The 12,388-nt window shown below is 33.0% G+C and overlaps 1 protein-coding gene across 1 annotated transcript in view; it reads right to left on the bottom strand.

Moving 5' to 3' along the window:
- LOC111514763 (pair-rule protein odd-paired) overlaps window positions 1–11,795 on the bottom strand; it is an 84,780-nt gene extending 72,985 nt beyond the window's left edge. Inside the window, exon 1 of the mRNA XM_074176583.1 lies at window positions 10,818–11,795. Coding sequence (XP_074032684.1) covers window positions 10,818–11,628 — 811 coding nt within the window. The 5' untranslated portion in view covers window positions 11,629–11,795. The remainder of the gene's footprint in view (window positions 1–10,817) is intronic.
- Between the last annotated feature and the right edge of the window lie 593 nt (window positions 11,796–12,388).

Raw genomic sequence — 12,388 nt, 5'->3', positions numbered from 1 at the left:
AATCCACTCACCTTGATGGTAACCAATCAACAATAAGATCAAAAAAATTTGGTGTACCGCAAGGTTCAGTTCTGGGACCGCTCCTTTTTGCAATTTATATTAGTGACTTTCATGAATTTGTTAGTTTTGGTAAAATGCATCACTACGCCGATGATACTCAATTGTATAGTTCATTCAGCTTTAAAGATATTAAAATCGTTAATGAAAATATTAACAGAAACCTCAAAACTCTATATGATGTATCCCGGGTCATGTTATTTGGTCCCAAAATTAAAAGAAATATTGTGTGTGAGTCATTGTCGATCCGTGTCAACAATAACATAATTCCTTTTGTGAATGAATGTAAAAATCTGGGCTTGTGTTTAGATACAGACTTGAGATTCACGAAGCATGTAAGTCATTAGTGTGGTACGTCATTCAATGTATTGAAACAAGTAGACACCTTTTATCAAAAAGTCTGAAGTTGAGTCTCTGTGAAACACTTATTTTTTTGAGATTGATTTACTGCCATTGTATGTACGGACCCGCCTTACAACAATTAAATGTAATGTGACTCCAGCGTATGCAAAATGGTTGTATCAGATTTTCCTACGGTATCCGAAAGTATGATCACATAAGTCCGTCCTTTCGAGATTCTGGCTGGCTTTCACTCAAATATCTAAGAGAAATCCATTTGCTTAGTTTCACGCATAGAATTCTTGTTTCGGGATATCCGCCTTATTTACGTGAAAGACTGGTTGCATTATCACACAGTGGCACTTCTCGTAATAGGCATACTTTGCTCATTCCCAGGCATTTCACAGCAATGTTTACTCGAAGTTTCTCCTACAATGCGGCAAAGTTGTATAACACTATCCCCAAAGACTTTAAAGGAAGTTCAATGAGAAACTTTAAGAAAAGAGTGCATTACATGTTTCTTACACGACAGTGATAGGGCACGACATATTCAAAAATATTTTGGCAATTTCTCACATATCCCAATATTATTGAAAAATAATAAAAATACATACCAATCGAGATTGGGTTTAAAAGCAGCTCTCATAGCTGAACTCCGCCTATTCATCATTTCTTTAAATTTTATTTAATCTGTACTTCTTATTGTGATGAATAAAGAGATATTACTTTCGTATAGCGCCTTAATAACGACCTATAGATGTTTATTAAAAGTTTTTACAAAGAAAATTCACAGTAGAAGACCCCCAAAAACCTCTACCTCTACGAGGAGTTTGCTATATTGGTATGTATGACGAGGTTAATGAAAAGATCAAATTCAAGTTATCTTTCAAACTGAAAAATCATTATGGATTTGTATGAAAGGATGTGTGTTTTTCAGATACAAACCGGAATCAAGAACACAAATTTCATTATAGAAAGGCTTCACTGAATTCCTTTCAATCTCAATACAAGTTGTTAATGCAGGGTTTCAGATGAAAAAACAAACACCCGTCCCAACCCCTCATTAGCACTGGATTTAGAACAGCTTGAACAACAAATCGCTTAAATTATCGTTTGGTGTGTTTGAAATTTTGACATTTTCGAAGATGAATCCGTTTCATCGCGGAAGGGAGGAACAATGACTTTTTGAAGAAGAATGTAAATTATGAATTGAAAGGGGTTTATTTTTAGGAGAGATAAATTTTTGGGAAAAAAAAGTTTTGCATTTCTAGTTGTCCATCTTCATACAAAAAAATGTAGGAATCTTTCAAAGATATAGATAGATAGATACATAGATTTATTAGTCCTTTGTGCTATATTATGTAGATGGGACAGGTCATATTTCCCCGGTATAATGTAAATTTTGAATAAAAAAATCAAGTGACACACATTGTGAAACAAACGCATACATGAAATTTATTAGTTTGGACTTGCATGGACTGATATGATTCTACTATGATTCAAAATCTATGAAAGATCAAATAAAATTAGAATGAATAGGTAAAATATCAAATATATTAATAAATAATACCTGGAAATGCAAATACAATTGAACGAATGAAATAATCAAGAATTAAAATTAAAATAATAATAAATGTTATTGTTTACAACTAATAAGGTTCAACAGTTAATGAACAGTATAGACAAAAATATGAATAAGTTGGAAACAAAAGGCGAAGTTCAATTTTCATAACGATAAATCTTCAATAATTGCTCTTCCACTTAACCTCAAAAAGTCGCTGCGGTGTTATAAGAGCATCATTATAAAATAATCCGTTCTACTGTAATCAAGGCATGGTATGACAAGAATAATAATGAAATAGATTACTGAGTTTCAAATAAATATTTCTTAAATCTAATTTGAAATCGCTGAAGCCCACTCTTTTTGATTATTTCAGGAATATTATTATAGATTGAGCAAACTTAACTGAAACTGCGTCTGAAAAGTTCAAGTCGAAAAGTAGGAGGTGTTAATAAACCTTTATTTCTATATAACATCGAGGTTATGAACGTCTATGCGATGAGCAATTTCTCTATGCAAATACGTTGGGGTTTTGGTCAGTATGACTTTTATGGAAGAGTACTGCAGAATGAAGAACTCTCCTATTACCTACTCATATTCAACCAGCCAACAGTTTTAAGTTTGTGTGGAATTCTTTGACGTCTCCTTATGCCATAGCAAACTCAAGCAAGAATTTTGAATTTTTTGAAGTTTTGATTTATATTGACAAGTTAAACATTGACCAAAGAGCACATCTCATAATTGAAATTTGAAAGGACTGTTGCCTCACATAATATCGTCCTCAACCACAATGAAAAGAGATGTCTTTGACCGTATATGATCCTCAACATGAAATATGCACGTTTTAAGAGTATATTGACGTGTTTTTCAAATCTGAGATCGGCATCTAGGAGAACTCCCAGACTTTTTGCTTCTTGAACAGTTGTGAGAGAAGTTTTATTTATGCTAACATCAAAATCATCAAGTACAGTACTGCGATTGATTTTGGAGCCGAAAACAATGACATTAGGTTTACTATTATTAATAATCAGACAGTGGTTTGAGGCTGCCCCTGTGAAAGCTTTGAAATCTTCATTTATTCGACAAGAAGCCGTATCAGTCATTTGTGAAGGAAATCTATAATAAAGTTGAGTGTTATCAGCATATAGGTGTATTTTGCAGTACTGGAGACTTGACTAAATTCGACGTAGGTATACAGGCTGATTCACGGTGGATGGCACATTAGACGTTTCTGGTGAACCAGACAACGGATCACTTTGAAAATTTAATGGAGGGCATATTCGGACATTGTCTAGCCAACTAAAATATTTTCGACAATGCGGTGTTGCCGCTTCTATTAGAAAGCAGTAGCAACTTTGATTTTTCAAATGGAACACTCTGTATATAATATTATTTTTGGAATCTCCAACAATTGCCCGACAACTTTTCTTGGCGGTAGATTCGGATACATTTCATTGAACTTTCTACATGTTCTGCTGATAATTTTGTCACACTGTCCAAAAATAATAAACAACTAAAAATAGTTTTGTTCCATCGTTTTGAAGGTATTTGCAACTTCTGAAGTGACGAAAATGTCGATATTATTAGAAGAATGTCACAACGCTACTGTCAAATAGTAATCATGCCCTGCTTAACAAATACCGAATGGAAATACCATTCTGAAGGGACATTTGCACAAATAAATGTTCATAAGTCCGAAACTTGACTAGTTAGGTATAGGTATGATATACATAGAAAGAAAGCAAATTTCAGCAGCTTTCCGAATTTTCAATAATATACAGAGTGTTCCATTTGAAATAATCAAATTTCAGCAACTTTTTCAAGCAAACGAAAAAACTGTATTTTTTTACCACCCTGTATTGAAGTAACGGAGATTAGGCTGACGTGTGGGAGGTGTCCAAGTATCACCTGACTCCAAACCAAATTTCGATATCATAGTACTTCTTAACTAAAAGATATCGGCATTTTTAGAAGTCATGATTTTCGAAGAAAAAAATTGAAAATAATTTTTATTTCGAAAACGGTAACAGATAGGTATAGGGAAATATCAGGAAAAGTTGTCGGGCAATTGTTGGAGATTCCAAAAATAATATTATATACAGAGTGTTCCATTTGAAAAATCAAAGTTGCTACTGCTTTCTAATAGAATCGGCAACACCGCATTGTCGAAAATATTTTAGTTGGCTAGAGAATGTCCGAATATGCCCTCCATTAAATTTTCAAAGTGATCCGTTGTCTGGTTCACCAGAAACGTCTAATGTGCCATCCACCGTGAATCAGCCTGTATATGGCAAATAGCAGTGGACCCAAAATAGACCCTTGAGGAACACCACGGTTCAATGAAATGGGATTCAACTCCGAATATATTGACCTTTTGCTGACGATTTTCCAAGAATTATCCAAAGAGCGAAACAATACTATCTGCGAGATATTTTATGGCTGATTGTATCAAAGGCCCGATTGAAATCCAAAAATATCAAACAAGTACAATTTTCCTGATCTGTGTCTCTAATTATATTGTCGACAACGTGCAAGAGTACGGTTGTAGAGCTGTATCCCTTGCGAAAACCTGGCTGTAAGTGAATAGGTCCTTTCTTTCCCAAAAATGTGAATTATGTACTTGATTGAAATCTGAAATATTGACTAGTGTCTTGATCCTATCCCAAAATCAATATATCTAATAGTTTTTATGTATATTTTCATTTTTCTTAGGGTACCCACTATTTTCAAAGACAGGAGAACGATAAGATAATGGTAACAGAATCTAAAATTCGAATAAACAGTTATAAGAGCGGATATGAGTAAAATTATGACATTTAGTAAAATCACTGAGATATTACATACATTTTACAGATGATCTATGACGAAAGAAATTATTTCGAACTGAGTGGAAATTCAAAATGATCTGAACAGCAGAAACAAAATTATACTAATGAAATAAATTGTAAAGGGAAATGAAATTATTTGTTAAGTTACAATTGTTACAATTCACTCAAAGTTGATATAAGTGATAACAATCGGAGCGTCATGAGTTTTTTTTTTGGTATCCTTTATATCTGTAAACTTATGACATTTCTTTTATAACGTTGAGACTTCATAATTTATTTCATTTCCAAGCCGTGTGTTATTTGTTTTCGTTTCAGTTCACAATCAGCAGATGGATATCTCCCGGTCTTATACCTGGGTCTATCCATCAAGCTTTTTTAAATTGTCTTACGTCATTTTACTACTTTCTACGATTAATAAAATAATTTAATAAGTTCATTCTGTAATTTCTTTACTCTATAGAGTATCAAATCTATGAAATTCACTGACAAACATTGATCAAGTCATGCTTGAAAGAATTTGAGAATTGTCCAACTAATTTGAATGAAGATATTTTTGAAGTTACATGCTATCAAATTTTAACTTGCTTGACAGTTATTATAGTGTAACAGTTTCTTCTTCGGAAGCTTCTGATAATTCCTCTCCCATATTCTCTATTTCTGTCGTCATTTAAATCAATAATTAATTTATTTCCACCCTTAATATCGAAGTGTCCAATCTCCATATAGTCTTTTTCAACTGAAATTACTTTTTTGATCCTTTTCTGCCAGTCTTCTTCGGTAATATTAGATACTTCTTTTTTAATTAGCTCCATCACCTTCTTATCAATTATTTTTACGCCTGATACTTTGTTTCAATTTTTCCCAAATCAACTCGATGGGATTTGTATCCATTGAAAAACTTTGTCTTTCATCTTTCCTCGAATTTTTATTCGGTACTTTAATGGAGCTGTCGCGAATGATGGGGAGCGTTGGCAAGAACTATTACACTATTGGCATTCAAATTTGGTACCGATGTGTTTTCAAGCCATTCATCGAAATTACTAGCTTCCATGTTCTTATGATGGTTAACATTGCAGTCCCTTACATAATTTCAAAGAATTCTGAACCCATCCTTTACTTTCTCCGCAATGCACAATGATTAGTCGCGATCCTTTGTTTGCAGGCATGTTAGGCGTACACATTCTCGAACCATCAGTCCACCCTTTCGTAACTGTGTCGTGAGTGTCATACCAAGTTTCGTCCAAATATTAGCAAATTTGCCGTTGTTCTTGTCTATATTCAGTTATTTATTCTCAGTATTTGTTACGCAATTCCACTATTCTTCTGCTTTCCATAACTGCTTGACGTTTGTTTATTATTTTAAATCCAAATCCTAGTTTCTTTATCCAATGCTGAAGTATTCAATTTCTTCCTTATGATTTCAGTTGTAGGAATCTCATTGCTTTTGTAACAGTCGTATATATTTTTTAATGATTTTATTAGATGAACATCTAAAGAATTTGGTAATCCCACATCAATTCGCGTCTTGCGTTTATAAGATTTGTTTTCGACTATTTTAGGTACAGTTGAAAAAGGAATTTCGGTCAAAACTGATGTTGCTTGTAATAATTTGTTTCCTTCGAAACAAAACTTGTTTTACTATCACAATAGCTTTTTTTCGCAGTGAATGACATAATTCAAGTTAATTCCAATTATATACTCTGATTTATCCTTTAGGTAATCATATAAGTCAAAGATTCCGACTAAGGTATTTCTTTTATCATAATTATATAAAGCATCTACCTAGCTTTTATACCTAAGGTACATCCTCAAATTATAATTAGCTAGAGCATATTATATCAATTATTTTCAATGTGTAAAATATCAAAATCTCCGTTAAAGATGATGTTCTTGGATGTGATTCTTAAATGTTCGGCCAGTTTGACCAATATATACCTTAGGACAAGTTCCACAATTCAATTTATATAAGTACTTCTGATTTCTCTAATTTGATTGTTTTGTCTTTATTGTTTTCAACTAACTTTTCCAATGTATTACCTGTTCTATATGCAATTTCAATATCTTTTTTATTCAAAAATGAAGCCACTTTTTCTGTTGTTTGTCCAAAATATGTTAAAGTTTTATAATTTTGATTACCTGACTTATCAGTAGGACAAGCCTCTCGAATTGCTTTTGCGTACACTTTGTTGGAAAGTATTTTGTTTATTAATTAAGCTTTAAATCCGTTGTTTATTGCAATTTTCTTGATGATATTGAGATCTTTATTGAAATTATTTATTGAAAGAGGAATATTGAGTAATCTATGAATTATGCTATTATAAGATGCTATTTTGTGCTGATACGGATGGGTAGAATCGCAATGAATAGTAATATCCGTATGGAAAGGTTTGTTATAAATTGAGAAATCATATTTTTTGTTCATTCTACCAAGTGTCAAGTCCAAGAAAATGATTGAGTTTGAATTGTCTACTTCTACTTCAACAGTAAATTTAATGTTTTCATGAATTTTGTTAATATCTCTATGAAAAATAACTGATTGTCTTTCAGTACCTGTGAAACATACCAAAACGTCATCCAGATATCTGTACAATACAAGAGATACTTAAACAAGATGCTTAAGAATCGATTTCTCTATAGGTTATGCATTAATATATTCTGCATTATCATTTCACATCGTGTTATAGGCAAATTCTACAGAATAAATGGGATATTTTTTAAACAGGAACGAATTGTTAGATTGCAAAGAATATTTCAAAAGTAAAAAGAATTCAACAGTTTGCTGCATCTACATATACTTATAAATCTAGCTTGCATATTAAAAAACTGAAAATGAGTTGAAGAAAAACAATTACACCACCAATGTGGCACTAGAAACGCTACTAATTTGATAACAATGACTCACAGAACATTTGGAATTGAAAAATCGCCAACTTATGCTGGTTTTGAAAATATAATAAATTCCTTGAACTAATAATAGCCTGTAATACTTCAAAAATCACTGAAAGATTTGTTATTGGCTAAAGCTTATCATACATTACAAGAATATTTCGATGATTGAGTTTTTGTGGATATCTTTGTGTGAATTATCTTATTCTTTCATTCATTAATTTCACACTTTTACATTTTGATTCATATATATTTTTACATTTCATTTTATGGTAATCAATTATGTGTATATTTATATGTAAATGTTTAGCTCTAGTCTTCAATACCTAATTCCTCCCATTTGAAACCATCACAACGGTTACAATATAATGAAGAAAAGATAATTGACACTTTCTATGTTTATGTTTATAAAAGTGGTTAAAAACCATAACAAGTTTCAATTCTCTTTTCTTCATTATGATTTCCTACCACGTAGTAACGGCTACATCCATCAATTTATTAATTACAAAATAAAATCATAAAATGTATATATAAGCTGAATCGGGGAATATACCATTTCAAAATATGCATGTTCATTTATAATGTAAAGAATAATAAAAAACATTCAATATCATGTTTCGACGAAATCAATTCAATTCATGATCATAATACACGGCAAACACAAAATACAAAAATATGTTTTTCATGATGGAGTTAATTTATACATATAATGAAATACCTAACGATATTAAAAAGATGAATTATATGAAATTCAAAACACAACTAAAAGAATATATCTTGAAATAGACTTACAGTTTTGTAGTTTCACATATTTTCATTTGTCTATTTTTATTTATTGTATTAATCTTAGTATCTTTATTTTCAATTAGTATGTTACATTGTCCCTAAACATGTATTGTTTTTTGGGAATTAATTTATTCTTATGTTTATCTATGTATATAATGTATATTTTATATGTGTAATTGATGACTTGTTTACTTTATGGTAATTCATGATCACTTAAATGAAATGAATAAAATTTATATTGAATAAATGTATATTTGAAATGAATAAATGTATATTTATATGTTTGTACGTATACACGTATTTATTTTTATTCTGATTTTTTAAATCTGCATACCTGCACAGTTGAAATTGTTCTATACCTACTCACTTTTTTTATTACATAGACTTTGAGTAATTATTATATTGAGTATAAATTGGCATGTTCGAAAGTAGGTAAATTTAATATAACCACCTATACCGAAACATTTAGAAGTATTGAAAAATATTTAGCACTTTAGAAAGGCAGTAGAAAAGTTTCTCATGTCAAAAGCAGGAATTCTATAATGAAAATTTCTGATCTCAATAAAACTGTCCTACAGTGTTATTGATTTAGTAATTTTAAGTAAGCTTTCATTTTGCTGAACTCATTGTTTCTCTTTCTCCAACCTTTATTTTATTAAAAATTAGGTATATTAATTATATTATTATTTCAAAAATTGGCAGATCAAGTTCAGATGATGTGGTGCTGCAGGTTTTTCCGGGTTTTCCGGCAGCTGAGAAAGCAAATGCGCCACTGGAATCAATGAAGTCGCCCCGGAGCGCCAATTAATTATTTATATTATTTTTATATTATACCATATTGAAATCTTTATTACAAAATTATTTTGATATATACATTTCATTTTATATTTTGAATTATATAAGTACGTACTTACATTTGACCTATGCATATTTACATTTAAATTTTATATATATTAAGTTATTGTGATGACTGGGTGATCCCAGTCATCACCCGAAGACGATTGTAGATACCAACAATCGAAACGTCGTGAACTAACGTGACTTGGAATCGCTACACTTTTTTATTCTTTATTATTTTCTTTTATCATTCCTTTAATTTTTATTTATTCAATTATTATATTTTTACTTGTAGGTTATTTCACTATCATTTTATTTCAGGTTTATTGTTGCTTAATATAATTGTTATTTTCAACTATTCTTTTTTAATTACTCCTTTTTACTTGTTTCAGGGATTTCAAATCATTTTATATAGTAGACAATGGAAGTCCGAACTAGTGAAAAAAGCACAGTTTTGATTGATTGGGATGTTCTTATTAAACGGTAGTTTGGCCATACGTGATATTTTTGAAATTTGTTCTCATGTTTTTCCAAATCATATAATGTGAAGTGAAACTCCCTAAACGATATAATTGATCCAAATTCCAATTTGCTTCTAACCAATGTACAGTATAGTAGTTTGATCGAATGGATATAGCTGAAATTTCTAGTTTGCCCGATAATAAACACTAATATTATTTCCATTTCGAAGATAAGTTGGACAGAATCAAATAAAAATAATTTCTATACGCATGCAGTTCCCATTTGAGTAATTTTCAAAATTTATCACTCTGATAATGGTAAGAGCAGTTCAGAACTTGAGTTGAACGTTGTTCTGTAGTAAGAATCAATAATGCTAGATAGACCAAAATTTCAAAATATCAAGGTCGGGGTACATCTATAGACATTTCAAATATTTTCTATCTTTCGATGGATTCCGAAATAATAGACTGATAAAAATCGCCGTGACGGTTGTTTTTCTTTAGTAAATATTAGAGACCAGGGCACACAGTGCGTTGGTTATGATTTTGAATCATGATAGTTGCTTTTGTGATGATATATTCAAGTAACGGTTCACTCTGAGATTTTCACTGCACAGCTTACAAACCCGTAACACGTAACCCAGAAACGTTTTCATACTGATTTCTACCTAATTCGTTATTTATATAAAAACAATTTCAATTATATGGCCTTCTACCTGCTTAATGACTGATAATTAACCCGAGTCCAGGTAAACAGTAATCAAATATTCGCCGCAAACAAAATTCCTCCAACCCCTTAAACAGATTCAGTAGAGGAAAATACTTCAATAATATTTAGTAATTTAGTAAATTTCCAGGATTCTTGAACCCATTCATTTCCAAGCATTCCGAAGGATTAAGTTTCAAACCTTGCAAATACAATAGTTCACAGTGGTGGCTGAACTCATGTCCATCTGCCGAAAGATGGATTTCAAATATGGAATGTTCTTTTATTCTTTCAGGGAAAGGTTCTCCCCGTTTGGCCAACATTAAATTTCGGGCAAAAACCACCGATCTACATACCTGTATGCGTCCGTTTGTGAATTTTCAGATTCTCACTCCTTGCGAACACTTTCCCGCACCCAGGAAATGGACAAGGAAACGGCTTCTCTCCGGTATGCACCCTGATGTGGTTCACCAGTTTATATTTCGCTTTGAACGGCCTGCCGTTTCTGGAACAGTTTTGCCAAAAACAAGCGTGTGTCGTACACTCAGGACCCCCGACATGTTCGACTGTCAGATGCGTCACGATTTCGTGCATGCTTGTGAAATGCTTCCCGCAAGACTTCCTCGGGGGAGGTTGATCTGCGTCGATCCAAAGGCATTGCATTTCCTGCTTGATCGGTTGACGCATATATCTGAAGAAAGCTCCATGGACGTTGGTAGGATGGGGAGGTATGCCCATGTGGGGGTTCAGATACTGGTGATGGTGGTTCGGTTGAGGGTGGTACGCCGCGTGGTGGTCTGTTCTTGAATGCAGCATCTGGTGATGAGGGGTCAAATGCGGATTGTAGTGAGGCGGCATTTCCGTGTGATGGTGGAATAAAACGGAGTCGCTGGGTGCGGTTTGTGCCGTCGGAAAGTCGTGGTGGTCGCGGCGGAGTAGAAAATCCCTCGCTGCATAACCTGCATGCGATCCCAAATGTCCCATGTGCCCGTAATTAGCCTGGAAGTGATTCTGGTGTACCGAGCCCACTTCTGGGGCAGTCATCGCAGCCGGGGGGTTTTGATGCGGCGACGGAATAGCAGCACTACCACTGTTATGTCCCGGAGACATTTTCAAACCGTACGTCGCCAAATGGTGATGGCTACTGTCCATAAATGCATTTATCATTATGAAAACTTCACTTTGCAGTCGTTCAGTGTTCACTTCATCGGTAATTGTTCATCGCGGAAAAACTACACTGAAGTAAATAAGTTCGAAACGTATGTTAAAAAAATAGCGAACTGTTCATTTCACTCAGGACGGTGTATCCCACTGGGAGGACTAGTACACCCGGTGTTCACAGCTGGACTGACTGCATAGCGAGCCATTCTTGCTGGCTGCGTAGGGCGGGGCGTGCTCCACGATTATTGGAGAATTTTAGGTGTGTCGCTATTGGTCTGGAGTTTAATGATCGTGCACGGAGAGGTTCGTTGGTGTTATTCGAACCAATGGTCATTGGAGGTGTTTCGTGATAACACGTTTTACTTGTTGATACTGTCATATTTCAGTATGATCATGTTGATGTCACTAGGAGCAAATTTATATTATATAATTTTTTAGTTAATTATTTTTTATTCGTCGTTTATTTCATCGTTAGTTTTTTTTCAAACGGGGTTCCAAAATTCATGTTATTCACGTTATCGTTAGTTTATGTGACAAATTATACTTAATTTTTTTAGATTCACTTCAGGAATCACAATTATGTATCGCTATTGCAGAAAAAAATACCTACTTGGAAACATTAGAGTCAAAATTAGTTTCACATTTTACTTCAGATAATTTTTTCGAACCAAAAAAAAATCCAAACTCAAAGAGCATTCCAGATATCGGAAGGAGGTCCTTCAAATAGAAAATCTTCAAAAAGCCACTGATAAATTTATAAGTCTCG

Source organism: Leptinotarsa decemlineata, unplaced genomic scaffold (assembly GCF_025532065.1).
Source record: "Leptinotarsa decemlineata unplaced genomic scaffold, Ldec_3_MD MMD2_tig00001973_RagTag_RagTag, whole genome shotgun sequence".
NCBI lineage: Eukaryota > Metazoa > Arthropoda > Insecta > Coleoptera > Chrysomelidae > Leptinotarsa > Leptinotarsa decemlineata.
This window is presented reverse-complemented; position numbering and strand designations above follow the sequence as displayed.